General features: G+C 37.7%; 3 protein-coding genes across 4 annotated transcripts; 1 reads left to right on the top strand and 2 right to left on the bottom strand.

Moving 5' to 3' along the window:
* Window positions 1–3,705: 3,705 nt before the first annotated feature.
* Window positions 3,706–5,624, top strand: LOC103961587 (tRNA-dihydrouridine(16/17) synthase [NAD(P)(+)]-like). The gene is made up of 3 exons (XM_048571413.1): window positions 3,706–4,259; window positions 4,336–4,442; window positions 4,672–5,624. The coding sequence occupies exons 1-3, from the start codon at window positions 3,813–3,815 to the stop codon at window positions 5,408–5,410; spliced, it is 1,293 nt and encodes a 430-aa protein (XP_048427370.1). The 5' UTR covers window positions 3,706–3,812; the 3' UTR covers window positions 5,411–5,624.
* A 4,938-nt stretch (window positions 5,625–10,562) lies between these two features.
* On the bottom strand, window positions 10,563–14,579 carry LOC125471206. Of its 2 annotated transcripts, XM_048571404.1 has the most exons (3): window positions 14,410–14,541; window positions 11,815–13,814; window positions 10,563–11,731 (listed from the first exon to the last, which is right to left on the bottom strand). In XM_048571404.1, exons 2-3 carry the CDS (start codon window positions 11,822–11,824, stop codon window positions 11,010–11,012), a joined length of 732 nt encoding a protein of 243 aa, XP_048427361.1. In that variant the 5' UTR covers window positions 11,825–13,814; window positions 14,410–14,541; the 3' UTR covers window positions 10,563–11,009. The 2 variants fall into 2 exon arrangements, with proteins under 2 accessions (XP_048427361.1, XP_048427360.1); XM_048571403.1 differs by lacking the exon at window positions 10,563–11,731 and having other exon boundaries at window positions 12,288–13,814; window positions 14,410–14,579.
* Window positions 14,580–15,142: 563 nt separating this feature from the next.
* LOC103961586 (protein IRX15-LIKE) lies at window positions 15,143–16,770 on the bottom strand. Its single transcript, XM_009374158.3, has one exon. The coding sequence runs from the start codon at window positions 16,384–16,386 to the stop codon at window positions 15,406–15,408; it is 981 nt and encodes a 326-aa protein (XP_009372433.2). The 5' UTR covers window positions 16,387–16,770; the 3' UTR covers window positions 15,143–15,405.
* Window positions 16,771–21,147: the final 4,377 nt, after the last annotated feature.

Below are 21,147 nucleotides of genomic sequence, written 5' to 3'. Positions count from 1 at the left end.
AATCAGAGCACTTTTGAGGGGATACATACAAATAAAAGAAATATACTAGATACAACAAGGTTAAATAATTTAGTTTATGTCCATCATTCTTGCTCCATGATCCATCGTGTGGGAGAAAACCCTAGTACATAAGGAGCGCCATTTGTCGTTGTTTTAGAATTTTCCGTCATATCATTTTTCTTTCCCAGGACTATTCAAGGGACATATAAAAGATTCTAAGAATAGAAACGTGTTGGAATATTTATGTATTTAATGGAAGAATTCAAAACATGAATGTGAGAGCCTTCTTTGAGTGTTTGAATTAAGTTCTCGATGAAAGCACCAATTCTTCAGTCTTGATGAATTTGTACCTAAAAAACAATCAACACCTTTGATCAAAGTCCAAAGTCTCATGTGCCCACAAAGTTTGGGGGGGAGATTGGCCACTGGATCTCCAATGCCTAAGTTAGTTTCTCTAAAAAAGTGAGTGTTTAGGGCTTGTATGCATAGCAAAAAGCTTACCAAAGTTTTGAGGAAATGGATGTATTTATAGGAGGAGATGGCCGGCCATGGTATTAGAGTTTTGCCCTACACATGGTAGCATCCTATTGGTCAAGGTATGTCATCCGTAGGATGCCTGAGAAAATAATATTCCCAAGATATTATTTAGGAGATAATATATTGGGATAATGGTGGGAGTATCCCTAATTGATTGTGAAGAGAATTCCTTATTTGATGGAGTTGATCTTCAATTTCTTCAATTGAGATTGTATTAAATATAGGATTTAGTAATTAATCTTAATTTTAATACTTTTAACATTTCCATGCCACGAGTAGGGAGCTTTGAGCAATTGTGTCTGCTCCTTGAACTTCCAAGGTTGTTGAGCTGCGCGTGGGAAAATTTGTGTATCCTACCCATTTAATAAGGGCAATCTTGTTTTTCTAAAGAAAAAGTTAACGTGTTGCCTTTTGAATTTTTAGAATCATTGTAGGCTCCACAGGTTTGTTTTTTCAATTTATAAAGGAGAAACATAATTATTTTGACTTGATTTTTTCGGTTTAGTTTGGTTTGGTTTCAATTTGTTTTCAAAGTTCTTTTTATAATAGCCCAAAAATTCGAGAGAAAATGAAGAAAAAAAATTTAGGTAATAAGACTTTGAATATATTTGAGTCTGAAGTTGGGTTATCTAGTCTTAGATTGACTTTAGGCTAATAATTGACTTGGAATTCGATTAGAAAATGTTATATTGCACTCATTTCGGTTCAATTGGGTTATTTAACTACCAAAATTGAAACCAAACCAATAATTTCAGTTCAATTTTCGATCAGTTTTTTTTGTTTTCTTTTGATTTTCAGTTATTCAAGCCACTCTAAGGGTTTAGGTTTTAGGGAGAAGGTGGCTGGCAAAAGTCAAAAGGTAATTTATGTAGGGTGAAATTGGAAAAATCCGTTTCCGTCATCTAATGAGAGCAATTCCGCCCCTAAAAAAAATGCGCTAGCACTCAGCCTATTTAATTCACTCAGTAAACAGTGATGATCCTAATGAATAGTAATAGTCCAAATGCATTCAACCCTAAAAAAAATAGCCTAGTCCATTTTATTAAAATATGATTAAATAAAATGCATCTCCAATTGGACCTTTAAAATAATGACCTTTTTCCCATCATTTGACTAGATATCTCTCTCTCTCTCTCTCTCTCTCTCTCTCTTTCCCTCTCTCTTTCTTTATCTATTTTCTCTCCACCTCACTCTCTTTTCCAGCTCACTTCTGTGAGCTCTCCTTCTCCTTCCTCTTCAAAACCTTCAACAAATCAAACACAAAATATTATGTTTGTAATCCCTGGAGCTCAAGGAACCCAACCATGGCCTTGCATGCGGCATTGGTGCATGGTGCGAGGTCCTACCATTGAAGCCGAGAGCTTGAGCTCTCAATCTCTAACCCAGGTGATGTTTCTATCACTGTATTGTGTTCTTGAGCTTTAAATCCTGTTGTGTTGCAATTTTTGTGGTTAATTCGAGGGCTTAATTCCCGGATGTGATTCCAACAAAGGAAAATGGACAAACTCCAACGAGTTCAAAGTCCAATTCTCGGTGAAATCTCTTGCATTTCACCTGGGTAAGTTCTCAATCCTATTCTTATGGTTTCTAACTTATAAATCGTGTTGGAAACCTTTGCGTTGATGCAAACATGTTGTCTATGCATTTTTTTTTTCAGATTTTCCGACGAACTTAGCCTCCACAACAACTCCCTCTTTGGCACAAAAAAAAAAAAAAAAGAAAAAAAAAAGTGACTGACGTCAGCTTGTGTCATGTAGGCTGTCCCATGGGTCTTTCGATTCTAGGCCGGTCTCTTGCCTGGCTTGGGCTGGGTGCCAACCTATCTGTTGGGCTGGAGTGCAAAGCCTGGGTGCCGGGCCATTTATTTGACTGGGTACCGGCTTATCAGTTCTCCAGTGGAATTGCTCTGAGAAAAGTTGAGGATTTTACCTCTCGAGCCAACGCGTGAATGATATGCCTAATCTGACAACCACTACGTGAGGTAGGTGAAGCCTTGTATGACAGCCCAACGGAGAAAGCCGCTTCAGTTGAACTCGCGCATCAGACATGCCAACCATGGAAATAAGACCTCTTAAGCTCATGCCAAGCAGTCTATTAGTGTGTACTAATGGAGTGTGTACTCCATAAAATCGCTCAGCCACAAACCTAACCCACGACACCATTAGCGATCTAGAGGACTCTTAATTGCGTCATTCATCACAGCTTTCTATTCAAACGATTAATTGATTTGATGAATGAGATAACAATTCATACCATAATAGATGAACACATGACGTGTGTACCTACGAGCTAAACTCACTCTCCGCTTCACCACTATAAGAGGGACTTCACCTTCAAACATAACCATGGGAGGTAATTGTTCTTTACTTAGCGAAGAAACTTTAGCACTTAAATTCTCATTGCTCTCCTATGTCTACCTACGCACCTTTTATATTTGGACTCGCAACCTACTTACGTAACAAGAACTTTACATATCTTTTTATTTATTAGTTTAACTGGCACAATTGAAATTTTACGATATGTTGAATTTCTTCCCACATACTCTAAATAACGTGACAATGTTCGATCATTCTATATTTGAGTCTACTTTTAACCTTATTTATTACTACCAAGTAAGGTAATAACACGTTTAGTGAATAAATTGATGACTTTAACACTATTCTTTTAAAAAGGGATATTCTTGTCAATATAAAAAACTTTCATTTTAGTGTTGTCCATATATTCGCCTACTAATAAATGTTATAGCTACTAGCACTACAATCTACTCCAGTTGTCAATGAAATGTCTTAAATTCGATTTTTACTGTGTGACTTAATACAAACAAACCATGAACCATTCCGTTATCTTTGTATAAAAAAAAAATAATAAAAAGGCACCCCGAATGTATATTGTTGAGCAAAAAACTTTTAATTCAAAGAAAATAAATAAATAAAAAGCAAGTGAGTTATAACTTAATTGGTTAAGAACATTTGCATATGCACTCAAGAACCCGGATTTGAATCTCCTTCTCCATAGTTTAGATGAATTTTTAGTGTAGATTTGTTAAAAAAAAATAAAAATACAAAAAACTCTTGAAGGCCCAATTTGGTCACTTCAATGGGCTTTTATGGGTTTAACTCGCTAGAACGCCATGTCGTAAAACCCTAGCTTTAGACCTTAACGCGATGCTGTTCGCACAACTTCTGGAGTCCACTGCGTAAGCAACCGTCCCACAACCTCCTCATCCAAAAGGCGTTGATGGGTTGCTTCTCCGTCTCCATTCCCGTCGTCCGCCTATGAGATTCAAAATCTCCAATCTACCCCTTCTCCCTCCCAAAACCCTATATCCCCTAACCCCTAAATCTCACATGGCCTCTCTTCTCACCGCCGCAGAATCCCAAATCCGAACCCGAACTCTCCATTCGGCCCCACCGCAAGACCTCGACGACTCCCTCTGCTCCGACCACCACCAACAACAAGAAGAGCAACAACAGCAGACCTTCGCCGTTACAACGCCGCTGCGCTGCTTGACTGGCGAGTCGCGCATCGAGCGGGCATGGGCTCACTGGTCGAAACTGGGGCGGCCCAAACTGATTGTGGCGCCAATGGTGGACAACTCGGAGCTCCCGTTTCGTATGCTCTGCCGTAAGTACGGGGCCGATGCCGCCTACACGCCGATGCTCCACTCTCGCATTTTCACCGAGAGTGAGAAGTACCGGGAGCAAGAATTTACCACTTGCAAGGTAAATTTACTTTAATTTGGTGATTAATGTAGTAATTTTTTACTAATTGATGGATTAAATTTTGAGAGTATTGCAGGAGGACCGTCCATTATTTGTTCAATTTTGTGCCAATGATCCTGAAGTTTTGTTGGAGGCTGCAAAGAAAGTGGAGCCTCATTGTGATTATGTCGACATTAATTTGGGGTAATTGCTTATCTAATCCCAGATAATTATTCTTTTGTTTATGAATGAAATTAGTGTTAACAATTCCGAAATGTTCAATTGTCGAAGTGAATTTTTGTTTACTTGTTGGCATTAGAAACGTACAACACACGAACAACTAATTTGAATTCCCAAATACCCTTTTGAGTTAGTATGACATTTAGGGATTGGAATCCTCAGATCGTTAGTTAATGTGTGGATTCGTGTTCAGGTGTCCTCAGCGTATTGCGAGGAGGGGGAATTACGGAGCTTTTCTAATGGATAACCTTCCTCTTATAAAATCTCTGGTAGAGAACTTGGTTCAAAACCTGAATGTGCCTGTGTCATGCAAAGTCCGAATCTTTCCAAATTTAGAGGATACAATCAAGTATGCTAGGATGCTTGAGGATGCGGGTTGCTCACTTTTGGCTGTCCACGGCCGGACCAGAGATGAGAAAGACCAGAAGAAAGTCCGGGCCAACTGGGATGCCATCAGGGCCGTCAAGAATGCTCTCAGAATCCCCGTCCTTGCCAATGGTAACATCAGGCACATGGACGATGTTCGTGACTGTTTGGAAGCGACTGGTGCTGATGGGGTGCTTTCCGCGGAGTCGCTTCTTGAGAATCCAGCTCTCTTTGCTGGGTTTCGAACTGCTGAATGGGCAGCTGAGAATGAAGAAACTAAGAAAGATGGGACACTGGACCAGGCAGATCTTTTGGTGGAGTATTTGAAGCTTTGTGAACAATACCCTGTGCCTTGGCGGATGATTCGCGCTCATGTGCACAAGATGCTGGGGGAATGGTTCCGAATTCATCCACACATAAGAGAAGATCTCAATGCACAAAATAGACTCACTTTTGAATTTCTTTACGGTATAGTAGACCGGCTGAGAGAGCTGGGGGCAGGTATTCCACTTCATCTAAAAGAAACTACTGCTGCAACTGTTTCTGCAAATGGGTCGTGTACTTGAACTTTGGGATACTGGTTTAATGAGGGTCTGTTCCAGATATAATGTTAGATTATATCGATCTCAATGTTGTAATGTTAGATTATAAGGTGCACCTCCCTATTATACCGCATTCTTTTGTTATTGCTGATTGGCGCATCTCAGTCTACGCCCCCTTAAAAAAAGGGGAAAACATCAATTGTATTAACATCCCATTCAGTGACTTATGTTTTCAGTTTGCTTCGTGTTTCGATACCCGAATGAGGAGTTGTTCATGTTCATTTGAATCCTATTAAATCTCTTGAATTTTTTGTCCGAGTTCAGTCTCTTCGACTCACAAATACCCAATCTTTAGGGTTCGCCATTTTCATTCGATGTATCGTACACTAGATTTCGACTAATGTACGAAGTTCGTTTGTACTTAACCAAATGTTCGCCATAAACAGCTCTTTCGAATTTCTTAGCTCCGCCTGTCTTCTCTCTACAAAAGTCCAAGGCTCCACTGCTGTGTCAAAATTTGTCTGTTAAACAACATGAAGCATTGAGAGAGGGGATTAGCACCTAAACACGAATAACAGAGAAAACAGAAACTGAAAGAACGCGGGGAGAACGCATTACAAGACGAAAGGAACGGGCTAATCTCATACCTCACAGAGATATGCATATGCTACACAGACCCGGTATCGTCTAAACCATTTGAGTAAATCTGCACTCATCCTAGAGAGAGAAGTGACTTGATACTTAATCCAGGAGTTGGTACAGATATTAGGAACACCTAATTACACACATTAATTTTACCTTTAGCATATCTCCGATATTGCAGACAATTGTTCCGAGAACTGGAGGAGCGATATCCACTCACCGGACGGGTTTCTCACCTTCAACAAGTCATTCAACTCAACTTCTATGGAAACTAGAGCGGCAGGATACAAACAGCATATAAAACTAGTACCTGAAGTGCAGTTATATTGTCATCCTGATTAACCAATGTCAACAAACCTGTAATGCAACAATTTAGAAGACCGGGATTTATTGATTTTCCTAGGCCACGACTTGCTGAAGGTGAAGAAGATTACCATCATCAGTGTCAGCTCCACGGGAATTGTTTGGCCGCCAGCAATGAACAAAACGAGAGCAACGGGGAAAACAAGAGGAAAGGACATCAGTAACATATAAATTAGACATAAAGGGAAGCCCAAGCATCTTAAGCAGCATTACAGATCACCATCCGGCATCATTTGTGGGAATGTCTGAGCCATTTGTAGAGCATGCACCTGGGTAACCAATAAGACGCATCACCCAAAATGCATCTCCAGCTCTATCACCTTCAAACTCATATGGTGATCCACTGAGTACTAAGGCATTGGAAGGAACCGAGAAACAAAAGCCTGTAACCAGGAGAATATGAAAAGATAAAGCGTCGAAAAAATGGGAAAAAGTTTGTTATCCATGGAAAACATTCCTGTGCAGAGGCTGATATATTCCTCCATTAGTACCTTAAATTCGGAGGATTATCTGGCCTGCACAAAGGATCATAAGGCGAAATGAACCACTTCAGTAACACTATGCAAGAATCAGTCGTGAAGTCTATACTAAGCTCGAAAGAGAACAAACATGGAGTATCTAGACCGAACAATAGATACGTAGTCACAATTTAATGTCCAAAACATTATCAACTTATTTGTATACTGTTGAATGAGTCAAGAGCAGCATTGCAAAATCAAAACATAAACGAATTTTGTTCAATGGTGATCGGGACGACGGGGTGTTCCATGCCTCCACTCACTTCACAGAACTTTTCTCCTTAAATTTGATCAGTAGTCCTTAATCTTAAGTAGGCTGAGCTAGACTTGTGCAAAAGCTCTACTACTCTAACTCAACAAAGGTGACCTAACTATTTCGTATTCGATTTTATATCAGCTCTGCTTTTCATATTACATTGACAACCTTTTTGTAATCGAGATAAGTACGCAAAATATATACTTGATCGAATGCTTATATTCAGTAGGGAAGGCCTTAATTTGTACGGACCATTGATGAGGTCCTTCCATTGGTTTTTCAAGATCTCCATACCTCCTGGTTTACTTCTTTATAGCACTATTACATGTGAAACAAAATGGTAATCAGTTAAGGACAAAAAGAAAAGTACACAAGTGCATATTATTCGCATTACTCTTACTATGGCTAAACGCAGTTTTTAAATAGCTAATTAGTTCTGCAACGTTTAACAGAAAAACTTAAAAGCATTTATAAAATCAAGACATACATCAATAGCTTCTAGAAGGCCAAGTAGGCAAAGAAGCTCAAACAAAGCACATGACGGTCTAATTAGGCTTCATTTGTCGATGCAAGTTGTCTTTATTACAACCATCATGTACCTCACCAAATTTGCCTCTAAAATACTCAGTAAAAGAAATAAGTAGCCAACACTAGCAACCATATTCATCATCCGAGGACCAACAAGGGAAAACTTTTGATGCCAACAAAGCAAGAAGGCAAAACACGATCAGAATCATAGAAGGAGGGGGTGCGGAGAACCAACCCAGCTGCAAAGCGGTTTTACAAATCTTCATCTGAGTGACAACAAATGTTTGAGAATTCACCATGTTTTTAAGTCAAGAATTGTTTTTTATTTTCTTTACAAATGAAAACATTAGTGAGTTAAATTATTAAATATTAAAAAGAAAAAAAAAAGGTGAAAATCGAATTTGCGAATATATACATTATTATTATCTGTTACTATAAAGTGTCATCCGTGAATCGTTTTTAATTGTTAGATTAATTAGAAAATCAGATAGTAGGAGGTTTGGGATGATGTGTTGTGGACCTTGTGGTTTGTCTTGTTTCTCTCTGGGCTTTGCTTGTTATTGTTTTTTGCCATATTCGGCATGTTTTGCTCTGTTCTTGTTTTTTTTCCCTTCGAATAGAAACGTGGGACACATCAATGCTGTCATCTCTTTATATTATGATTTATAATATATGATATATCATTTTGTTTATATATCAATTCTGCCATCTCTTTATATTATAATAAATAATCATGATATCGCTATTAAATATATATATATATATATATATATTTTCCACCACATTTACATGTCACAATTTCACATTAGTGCAGCGGTGCCCTCCTTTTCCAGAGTGAAAGTTGCACTTTTGAAGTCACCAAATGAACCACTATATTATAACATCTAATGTACATGGATGTAAAAATGTTGGTTATGGCAGATGTATTTACTTAATATATTTATTATCTAACCATATATGCAACCAAAAAATAGAAATGTTATATTTGACCATACATGACGACAGTCAAGTGCATGTACTGTAAACAAGTCCCAAAATTATAATGATAGTTCACAAACAATTACTCCAATATCGTGCACCATAAACGCTTTTGTTATTGTAGGGCCAAATATTTTATTTATTTTTAACAAACGATATTATCTACACTAAATGAATTGGGAATAGACTAAGTCTCACAATGGGCTAGCAACAATGTGGTACAAATTTGTCTTTGGCGAGAATGTAACCTAAAATTTCTCACTTACAAGTGAAGATGAATACTGCTAGACCATAATTGTATGGCCAAATTAGATTAATAGTTCCTGTGGTGATAAGATAATCAAAGGATAGCTCCATGGTGAAAAATTATGATTTAAATTCTCGTGGTGAAGTCTGTTAAGATTCAAGTCCAAAATTAAAATTTTCGTCAACTTTTTGTTAACATTTCCACCCGTACTCTGTCTGTTTTCTAGATAGCTAATTGAAGCATTGGAGGAAATTACCGTACTGCTCCTCAACTCTCTTGCGAAATTCCATTGATTGGGCAAGCAAATCACCATCAGTTCCTCCAAATTTATTATTAATGTTAATGCGATGGCTACTGCTGCATTAAAGAAAGCTAGTGGTTCCATCAGATAGACAAAAAAGCTTTGAATGGAATCGAAGAATGGACCAAAGAATTCATAGCCTTGGATGAATGAGTTTTTTTCCCTTTGGTTATGCTTTAAATCACAAAGTTGAATCTAAATTCGGTTTAATGTTCACCTGATCATCTCCTTTTCAGCTGGTTTAACTGAAGCTTGAGGTAATTTTGTCCTTGAAGCAGAAGTTTGTGAACTGAAAGATCGTAAAACCTGCCCCGAGGCAACTGCTCGATCGACACCAGTATCAGGAAGCCTAGTCTCATTTGATGCCAATCTTTTAGAAGCAGTCCGGCTACCCTTACTATTTGATAGACGTGCTTCACTATGGCTCTATGCAATACTTTCAAAGATGTTTGATTGCAATATTGAACTCGTTATCTGTATCTGAGTATCAACCTGGCCAAACATCCCCACGCCCCAATTAGCGGCCACATCCCCTTTAGTTATGAAGGCCAAATGGGTTAACAGATAGTTGACAAAAATGTTAATATTGGGTTTGAATTCTAATAGATTTCATTATGAGGGTTTAATTCCAATTTTTTTTCACCACAAGAGCTATGTATTGATTACTCTCTCACCACGGGAACATTAATCCAATTTAGCCTTATTGTATTAGGCTTGAGCAGTTGGAGAGATTTTTCAGTGTAACTGGCACACGAGATGGTACATCACGTGTCACTATACAAATTATGGGATATATGTGTTAAAAAGTTAATAACTTAAAAAATAAAAATTTCCACTACTTACATAAAAACACATGATGTACCACTTGTGTTCCTGTCATAATAAAAATTTCTCAAGCTGTTGAGCTGGTTTTGCCGACAAGGTACTTGAATTTGGTTCAGTTAACACGTCAAACAATTGAAAATCTCAGGTAGTTGGAGCAATCATTATTTGTTAGTTTGATCCAAGGTCTAAAATATCGCTGATAGCGGAAATATCATTAGTCCAAAAACACGGAAATTTTGATGGAAATATCGGGATATTATCGATATCAATAAAAATTGAATAAAAGCCACGGAAATTGTAAGAAAAACTTGGAAATTTTTATTGAAACTTTGTAGGATGGTTATTTAGTCTATTATCTATTAGTTTATCACAAAAAATTGGAAGGAAATGCATTGCATGAAGGATTTAACTGATTTAAGTTGATTATATAGCGAGTTGGCAAATATTGTGAGTGTAGAAAATATGTAGTAATTAATGAAAGAAGTTTAAACACACCATAATCATTTATATATAATGAATTAGTACAATATTTTACACTTTATACATTGCAGGGTAAGATACATGAGTGACTTAGTACCACATAGAGTTCCCATGAGGTTCAAAATATTCACTATCTTCATCATCTCTATGTGTAAAGTAAGTGTATTGTGAAGAGTAGTCATCAAATGATAAATCCCCAAAATAGTTTTGCATGTAATTGTTAACATGCCATCCATATGGATCCGAGATTGGTTGACGTTGTCCATAAGCAAAATCATTTGAAGATTGAGTCTCGGATTCTTTCCATGAGTCGCTCGATTCCATCCCAACAGGAATGGGATATGAAGGGTAGGGAAATGGTTGGTTATGAGTATAACCATAGTTACTACTTCTCACTCCAACAGAGTCCGAAGTTATAGATAACGAGTCATCTTCTTGACTTGACAAAGTCCCCTTGCCTCTTTCTCTACGAGTATAGTCCTTCCCTATGGCACCAATTCCTGGTCCTCATCTTGTGTTGCATGCGTGAAGTTTGCCTCACCAGTGAAAGGGCTCATGAATCCAGGAGGTGGTCCAACATAGTTTCCATATCCACCACTACCTCCAGCTCCACTATATCCTTCATCATTCCCACCTCCGGTGGTAGGTGAGTCTCTTGATCTTGTACTAGAGCTATCATTAGTATCAACAGGATCTTGTGGTTGTGTAAGATTGGAAGAAGGTGGAATTCCAGTGTTTCTTGGTCTTGGGCGCAAAAGTTCTTTGAAAGAGTCAACACTGCTAGATCCTACCTCCTCTTCTAATACTCTTTCTACATTTATCCCTTCATTACGTGCTTTTTCAGCAACTCTTAGAGCTGGGTTGCCTTCATCATCATCTAAATGAAGAGGTCTAATCCATTGATAAAGTTGGTTACCCTCTGTATCATCATCTTCAACAACAATATCAAACACATCTAGTGGGTCACCACGGTCGACATGATCTATTTTTGCTTCCTTATCTCGAATTTGAAGCTTCATGTTGTAGTAGCAATAAACTAATTTTTCCAACCTACTATGAGCCAACCTATTTCTTTGCTTTGTGTGTATGAATGCAAATGTACTCCAATTTCTTTCACAAGCAGATGAGGAAGCTGTTTGTGATAATACTTTGATTGCTAACTTTCTCACAGTTGGTGCATCAGTCCCACACATGATCCACCATTCAGCTATAATGAAAAACAATGTTGATAAGCCTAATAACTCCAACAAATTCTATTATAAACTGATAGTGAAATATGTTTACACTCACTAGGAGACATTTTTGTTCGAGCAGCAACTGATGTTGGTTCTCCAAAAGTTCTTCTTGCATCTTTAAACCATGTTAGCTGAATTCAATAAATCGTGTTAGCTTAATCCAACAATGTAATTATTATAATTTAAGTAATTGTGTACCTCATTTCCAAATTGCCCAACTGTTGGTAATGCAAGGTCTAATTTAGAGTATACATTATGTACAACACGTATAAGGGTACCATCATCTCCAACACCGGGTCTGTATTGGTATCGAGGATTCAAATAATATGTCATTCAAAGAAACACATACTCTAATAAGAGAAATAATACTTATGCAACTAAAGCAAATTATGACATAATTTATACCTGCTGCATGTAAATCGTGGTATAATGTTTTATACCATCGGTCATCAATTATCTTTATGACCCACCTTGCACCATGTTTTCTTTCCAAGTCCTCATTCACTACACACATCAACTCATATATTGCCCTCATAGTAGGATACACTTCTGTGTCAACGATCCGTAAAACTTTGTAAAGAGGTTCAAATAGTTGGCACACATGTTCGGATTGAGTCCAAAAAGCATGATCAAGCACTATACTTTCCACTATACGACCTGCATTTGAGCGGCTGAAATTGTGGTTGGCCCAATCATCACTAGTGAATAGTTGCTTCAACCCTGTTTTCTTCTTAAGTAGGTTGTCTAATGCAATATAGTTGGTGGCGAATTGAGTGATAGCTGGACGAATAATTTCTCCTTTGCAAAATTCAACCATCTTTGCCAATAACCAACCGTGATTGTAAATATAATTTGTGATTGTTCTAGCTCTTTTTACGACATTAGCAATATTCTCTTTCTTCCCCATTGCCTCAAACATGAGATCAATACAATGTGCTGCACGTGATGTCCAAAACACATTATGATGCTTCATTAACTTTTTTCCAGCTTTGACAAATGCAGAACCGTTGTCGGTCATGACTTGGACAACATTATGCTCTCCCACTTCCATGATTACATCCCTCAATAATTTGTAAATATACTTATAGTTCTTTATATGGTCTGAAGCCTCAACGGACTTCACAAAAATTGTCTTTTCCTTGGAGTATACCATGAAGTTTATGATAGACAATCTGGTCGGGCCAGTCTATCCGTCACACATGATTGTGCAACCATTAGTTTCGCACTTTAACCTCAACTTGTTAACATGCTCGCTAATGTCTTTATACTCCATTTCCAAATATTTGTTTCTTACCTCATAGGGAGTGGGAGGTTGTACTCCAACACCGGCCTGTTGACATCTCAATACCATATTTTTGAAATGATGTGATGATGCCTTCTCAGCAGGGACATTTTCATAGATAAAGAACTTGCTAATTAGGCGCCCCATTCCCTCATTCATATTACCTCCAGTGAAATAACTCCAAACACTCTTTTGACATGTTTTGGATGACTTATATAAACTTGGGGCTATTGGTGGTGTTGGTTGTGATTCTCTAACACTTGCTCCCCGTCTCATTTGTGCACCACCACTCGTCCTGGAACCTTGTGCTCTATTAGGAATTTTATGAAGGTGTTCTCTTTCCCTTTCTGACTGTTTAGAGGCACGTAATGCTTGTTTGAAATTGCGTTGTTCTTCAGGTCCTATGTCATCATCACATTTGTCCTCATCGTCATCATCATCATAATCATTGTCAACCGCTTGGCCAATGACTTCTCCTCGTAGCCCAGCTCGAATATTTTCCATTCCATGTGTTTTCTTTTCCTTCTGGTGTTTTTTATTTTTTAATAATGTGGTGATGAATGCCTTCACGTATGGGGGGATATTATCGCATTGTTGGACATTATTTTCTGGATCTAATCCACTAAGATGGTACTTAAGTCGTGTCATTCCGCCACTCTTCATTACCCGACCATAATATTTGCAAATTGTGCCATGTTTGTTTCCGTCTATTGGGTCTTCATGTTCCCAAGCTGGATCACGTTTAGTAACTCCACTAGACATCTTAAACGTACCTATATTTATTTTTCATGGAAATTAGGCAATTATATTTTGGCCAAAAAATATAGTAGTGATGACGGTTATATAAGAGAACCTAAATAATAAAGTTATTCTACAGAAGAATTAAATACGAAGTAAAGAAAATGATTGCAAGATTTTAAGTAATTATAAAAATAATATGGAATAATAAAACCTAATATTAATGAATAATAATCCAATTTGATAATAAAATAATCTTAATATTAAACATATTAATGAATAATAATCCAATTTGATAATAATCCAATTTAATAATAATCCAATTTAATGAATAATCCAATTTGATAATAATCCCATTTAATGAATAATAATCCAATTTGATAATAAAAAAAAACCTAATATTAATGAATAATAATCCAATTTGATAATAAAACCTAATATTAATAAAATAATAAATAACATTAAACATATTAAAATTATCCTGGGGAATAATTATACAACATTACTTAATTACTTCAAAAAATTAACATGCAAATATTATTTGGTTCTTAGATCACATGTACGGGTCCACACAAATTTTTTTGTAGTTGTATAAATTACAATAATATAAATATAAGTTTGTAAACTTACCTTAAATATGGAACCCTTTGTGTTGAAGCTCTGAAAGGGCTCTGGAAAGGCTCTGAAAGGGCCAAGGGAAGAAGAAGAAACGAAAAGGTGTAATAGAGGTGTGATGATCTGATTCTCTGAATGTGAAAGAGTTGGAAGTGGCACACGGTTTTGAGTATGAAACCAACCACCACTACTTTTTGTCTTGTCAAAAGTTGTCAAAAATTGTCAAAAGTTTCAAAAGTTGGCCCGTTTGGGGGATTTATATTATATATATTATATATTATATTATGCAATTTATCATAACACACACACACCACACCACACACACACGTTGACACACACACACCGACACACACACACTGAATTATTATGTTTATTTTACCGATATTATCCTGATATTACCGATATTATCGATATTATCCCGATATATTGACGAAAATAAGGTGGATACGTGTGAAAATATCCCCCTGTCAAAAAAACGATATTATCGACGAAATATCGTCGATAATATCGATATTTAAGACCATGGTTTGATCCTACTTCTTTGACCATCTGTGTATGGGGAGACAATCAAGACAAATGTTAATCCAACACAAACCCAAAAATTTAGGATGTAAATATGAAAAGAGAGATTAACGTAAATTACACCTCCTGATTTCTCTATCGTACACTTCTTCAGCAAAATAATTTTCACACTCTGCTTTTGATCGACTCAATTTATTATTGAAGTGCTTAATAACAAATTAAGATGTTGAATAATAGCTTCCATGAAAACTGGAATTTATATTTTCATTTCAGTGGGAAAGGAAATTACAATTTTGCTTGCATTGTCAAAAAGAAAATTATTTTTACACCCCCCCACCCATGAAAAAACAAAAAGACCAAAGAAAAAAAATTCTTAAAAAAAAAAACCAAACCATAAATATTCACTTGCTGAATCTTACATGTTGATAATGATGAGGATGATGATGATGATGATTATTACCACCAAATTCAAACACCAACAATCGCTAATTAAGCCGATGCTGAAGAAGAAGAAGCAGAAGAATTCTTTGCTGCTGACGAAACCGACGTCGTTTGGTTGCGACAGAACTGGAAGCTACTCTCGTCCATTCTCTCCACCACGTAATGTCCCATCGTCTCCGTCGCCTCCACCAAATTCTCCCGACACAAAAATTCGTTCCCAGCAACCATCACCTCCGTCCCACCAAAGTCATGCACAAACACGTGCGTCTTCCCGTTCCCGCCCTTCTTGCTCCTCGCCAGCACCCCCGACGTGAATATGGACATCACTCTCCCTGGCGCGTCCGGCCACCCGCTGCTGGGTCCGTCCACCAAGATCACGTCCCATTCGACCTCGTACACGTGGTTCGGCAGGTCGTTGATCCCCAGCTTGCATTCGGAGAAAAGCAGGTTCTGCACCGGCCGGCACTCGTTGCGTATTTGCTCTTTTGCCACGGCGATCAGCTCCTCCGTTTCCTTCAGCTTCGTCGTGTACTGCACGTCGTAGGCATCGATTTCAGGGTGCTTCTCCTCCATGTAGGCGGCGTAGTACCTGTTCTCGTCGATGTAGACGGTGCGACCATTGTTGTTTAGGGCTTTCCAGAGTAGGGTTTCATGGGTGAGTCCGAAAATGAGGAAGTTACATGGGGTGGAGCATTTTCGGAGCGCGTCAGAGATGGGTTTGATGTCTGCGTACGACATTTTGAACGTGTCGTTGGATTTTGATGCGTAGTGGAGGAGGGTGTTGATGACCGTGGTGGGCAGCTGTGGAGCGGCGTTGTTAGTGGCAGTTATTGTGGGGGCGGGGATTGTGGTTGTTGTAGTGGTGCTGGTGGATGAGTACGCGTATAAGCCGCTTGTGTAGACGATTGTGAGGAGGAAGGCGAGTGTGAATAGTGACATGAAGGCCAGAAGCCATAGGCGGTTAGAGCTTCCTTGCTTTTGGATGTAAGGGTGGAGAAGGATCAGCTTTGTATTGATATTGTTCTTCATTTTTTGGGAATCTTTCTTTGATTTCTTCACTGATCACAGAAAGAGAAAGAGAGGTTGATTATCAAGTGGAATTTGTGCTCCAATTGATCATCTGAGGCTCTTTCTCTAACTCTCCCTCACTCTTCTAAACCAAGTAATTTCTGAGGAGAATATTGGAGAGGGAATGATTTTTAAAGAATGTGTAGAAAAAGCAAGCAGAAAATTGAAGCAATGTGGGATGAAGGAATTGAGGGTGACCTTACAATCACCCTCTTAGCATTCCAGAAATCAAATTACAAAAAAATTAGAATAAAAATGATTTGTTTATTGTTGTTTTAGAGATGTTTAACTCTTGTTTAGTTGGTGGTTTATTTGCATGTAATATTTTGAATTATTTTATGTGTTTTTGTCATGTTTGTATGTATTTTAGTGTGCTGTAAACTGATATTATATTCTGTGGAAGGTGGGAGGTGGGAGGAGAAGGGAAAACAATGGGGAGTTGGTGGGTATAGGTTTTTTTATTGACCCCGTAACTAATTACAAGCTTGAAGTCGCTTTTCCTTGTACAATTTAGCTTCACTTCTCAAGTAACCTCTTTAAATATGCAATCTTTCTCAAATAATTAGCTGCCTTTGAAGATGACAACATACCTGATTCAGCCTGTTCCATTCTTAATGATCAATAAATCAAACATGTTTTATAATTAGAAATGTTTTCTAATTATGTTCTACCAAATACATGAGTGAGACTTGGGAACTCATTATGAATATGACAATATAAATCTTTTTTAGTATTGTTTTTACTTGTTTTGTTTTGCATTGATACTGATTGTTGAAAAGTCTCATATTGGTCATCTAAAAAAAAATCACAACTTATATCAAATGATTCCATTTCTAATTACGTCGAGTCTGTTTGCATAAAAGCCCCATAACTATTGCCTACACGAGTGATTAAGTGAGGACAATATCAATGCTATTAATGATGGGTTGCAACTTGTCTCTCTTAAACTACAACACCAATCACCAAATTGGTTGTTACGAATAATCCTTTCATCCTTGGTGGAAAGACTTTCTTCTTTCCTCACTAACGTCATAATTTAAACTATTCATTCTCTATATCACCATCTAAAGAGTATCTTTAGAAAACAATCATTCGATTACAATTTAGTCATCTATATGTGTCGAACAAATTAACAATTATAAATAAAAGAGAATGAATAATTCCAATTATCCTTATTTAAACTCATTATGAATAAAACATGTTTTATTAAAATATGTGATATTATATTCTAATCATGTTCTACCAAATAAATGAGTGAGACTGGGGAACTCATTATGAAATATAATATAATCTTCTTTTAAAATAATGATTTCACTTGCTTTGTTTTGCATTTGATAGTTGATACCAATTGCCAAAGGTGTTTTTATGTTATTTAAGTACCTGTACTACCTAGTTGTGGCAGGAGTCTTCTCTATCAATGTATACACTGGCAATGATTGTTAGACAGAATTATATTGAAATTGTTAGACTGAATTTTGTTGTGGTATATATTGATTCCTGGTATTCTTAGACAAAACCATTTAAACAAAAAATCAACATAATTAAGTTCCTCATACACATATTATGTGCTTAGCTTGTACCATCAGCAATAAAATGTTTCCTTCAAGCCTTGAAGAGGGTGACTATGACACAAAACAGTACGAACATTACAGAGAAAGTAACAATAAATCAAAAGATAACTTTAGGAATACCCTTAATTTGTGTGTGCGTGTGTATATACATATATATCTAAAACCAACTCCAATTTCTATATAGAATACGATTATTGCAAGAACCAAGAGGATTATATATTTGCCTATCGTAAACAACACCCAGAAACTGGTCCATTCATCTGCCCTTTTAGAATTGCAATCTTCCACCCTGTAAGGAACCTCAGCTTAACGTTTTTTCCTGTAATTTGATAAAGGATAATGAAATCTTAATAGTAGGATTAGGTTATCTTGAAGTTTTTAAGCTTTCTCAGGATGAAGCTTTCTTGATGTGTTTAAGATGGTTGATCCTAATTAGGCTGCATTGTTAGAAAAGATTAGCTGACATCAAGGCATGCATATATTAAAGGAAATAGAGGCCATATTTTAAATTGTGTTCAAGGTATATAAGATAAAGTAGTCATAAAGGAAAGTTACCCCTTCTCATTCTAAACCATTTTTGTGGGGATTAGAAGCAATAAGTTTCCTTCATGACTATTTCACCTTATAACTTCAACTTGAAAACAATTTGGAAGTTGTAATTTTTTTTCCCTTTAATGTGCCTTGAACCTAGCGAGTTATCTTATTCATGTTAGAAGAGTTTGCAAGTTAGCAAAATGAGATTTTATTAGGGCATTTACGTATAACAGTTTTGCAATAGGATAAGAATTAAAATTTCTTCCCTTTTATATAGGGTTTATGGTTCATTACTTTTCCTTTTTGTTACACAATACTAATCTACACTACGGGAGAAAATGCTTAAATTTGGGATGCAGTAGATTCAAGAGAAAGATCGGCCTAACGGTTGGTTTTGTTGGCTTCAATTTGAGCGAAATAGAGAGTCCCACATCAACTAGTGAAAGGAGCATCTAGTAGTTTATAAGGAATGGTACCACATGTAGAAACTATTAGAGAGACGGGCCAAAGACCTACTTCCAATAACATCGATATTGTCCTCAATATTTTAACATTCCCCCTCATGAGATCCACAAATCGACAACCACTTGGAGCCAAGGGGACTCACCCTACGCATTTGGCCAAGGGACCCACCATTATCGCTTGGGGCCAAGGAGACCCACCCATCAAGTGGCAGTACGGGCCCACTCCCTGACTCTGATACCATGTGGAAATTATCGGAGAGACGAGCAAAATGCCCACTTCCAACGTGCAGATAGTGTTACCACGTTAATTGTCACATCCCGACCCGGGGCGGATCATTTCCCGGGCCCGCTCCACCACCGTAGCACGATATTGTCCGCTTTGGGCTTACCATTCCCTCACGGTTTTTGTTTTTGTGGAACTCACGAGCAACTTCCCAGTGGGTCACCCATCATGGGATTGCTCTAGCCCCCTTCTCGCTTAACTTCAGAGTTCCTACGGAACCCAAAGCCAGTGAGCTCCCAAAATGCCTCATGCTAGGTAGGAATGGGAATATACTTAAGGATCATTCCCCTGGGCGATGTGGGATGTCACAATCCACACCCCCTTAGGGGCCCGACGTCCTCGTCGGCACACACACGGCCAGGGTTAGGCTCTGATACCAAATTGTCACATCCCACCTGGGGCGGATCACTTCCCGGGCCCGCGCCACCACCGTAGCACGATATTGTCCGCTTTTGGGCTTAAATTCCCTCACGGTTTTGTTTTTGGGAACTCACGAGCAACTTCCCAGTGGGTCACCCATCATGGGATTGCTCTAGCCCCCTTCTCCGCTAACTTCGGAGTTCCTACGAACCCGAAGCCAGTGAGCTCCCAAAATGCCTCGTGCTAGGTAGGAATGGGAATATACATTTAAGGATCATTCCCCTGGGCGATGTGGGATGTCACATTAATTACCTGCACCTGCACAATCCGTCAAGTGTGAGATTTTATCACAAAAAGCCTCAATATTAGTTGGAGTAGGTTATGATATTTAAACTCTTTTCTCATAGATACGATCGATGTATGATATTTTAACACTACACACACACACATTACTAAGACTTTTTTGATAAAACCCCCATACCTGTTGCTCTAGGGTGGCTAAAGTGGGGAGAATGTTGGCAATATTGACTCCATGTGTGTGGAACCCGTTAGTGTGTTTCCGCACAACAATTGGTTTCAAAGCCCAAACAACGCTTAGGATTGGTAACTCTCATGATCGATGAAGTTGAAGAGCTCATTCGGAATTTGGTGCATGTGGTCAAGACAGAGCTCTATCTGAATTTGGATCGTGACAGTACGCTTGGTGACTCTCACGATTGTTGAAGTTGAAGAGCTCATTCGGAATTTGGTGCATGTGGTCAAGGTGGAGTTTTAGTTGAATTTGGATTGTGACAGTCCAATTTGAAGATGGCTTGAATAACGCCAGGCAGAGTTTGTTGGGTTTCTTAGCTTAGATTTGAGCCAAATTGAGAGTCCCACATCGCCTAGTGAAAGGAGCATCTAGTCCTTATAAGGAATGGTACCACACACATATTACCGAGGCTTTTTGGTAAAACCTCATAATTGTTGCTTCCGAGTGGCTAAAATGCGGGGAATATTGGCAATACCGACTCCGTGTATGTGGGACCTGTTGGTGGCAAACCACCACTTGTCTTATTGTTTGTCCAAAATTGGCTCTTTATAAATGCAACTTATGTAACTCAATAAGAAAATTGTAGTTTTGGGAAGATATCCTTTTGCTTATGTACCCGTTTGGACAATTTGGAGTCTTCCTCTTTTTTTTGTCAATAGAAGAATTCGAGTTTGAAATTAACTTGTAATTCTTCTTTTCGTTCTTGGATTTATTAACAATCCAAATCAATCAAGATGTTTTTCTAACTCCATCTCTTAGAGCATCTTCAAAAAAGATACCAAATTTTAAACATGAAAATGATATTTGATAGCTTATGTGAAAATTTGACATTTTGCCCCCCAACCCCCCAATATGTTAAGTAATAAATGTCATTTAATAATTTTTTTTTATCTTTTTGTGGAGTCTAATGATTAAGACAACCAATTAAATATTTAAAAAACATAACAACATTTATTATATATTATATTAATCTACTAA

Source organism: the organism of the source record quoted next, unplaced genomic scaffold (genome assembly GCF_019419815.1).
Source record: "Pyrus x bretschneideri cultivar Hongxiangsu unplaced genomic scaffold, Pyrus_bretschneideri_v1 Contig59, whole genome shotgun sequence".
NCBI classification, from domain to species: domain Eukaryota; kingdom Viridiplantae; phylum Streptophyta; class Magnoliopsida; order Rosales; family Rosaceae; genus Pyrus; species Pyrus x bretschneideri.
The sequence above is the reverse complement of the archived record's forward strand: the minus strand, read 5'-3'. Positions and strand labels throughout refer to the sequence as shown.

Coding starts and splice junctions, on each gene's coding strand:
- LOC103961587 (XM_048571413.1), top strand. CDS start 3,813: ATGAGATTCAAAATCTCCAATCTACCCCTTCTCCCTCCCAAAACCCTA. Junction 4,260..4,335: donor AAGAATTTACCACTTGCAAG/GTAAATTTACTT, acceptor AGAGTATTGCAG/GAGGACCGTCCATTATTTGT. Junction 4,443..4,671: donor TATGTCGACATTAATTTGGG/GTAATTGCTTAT, acceptor ATTCGTGTTCAG/GTGTCCTCAGCGTATTGCGA.
- LOC125471206 (XM_048571403.1), bottom strand. CDS start 13,803: ATGTCTAGTGGAGTTACTAAACGTGATCCAGCTTGGGAACATGAAGAC.
- LOC103961586 (XM_009374158.3), bottom strand. CDS start 16,386: ATGAAGAACAATATCAATACAAAGCTGATCCTTCTCCACCCTTACATC.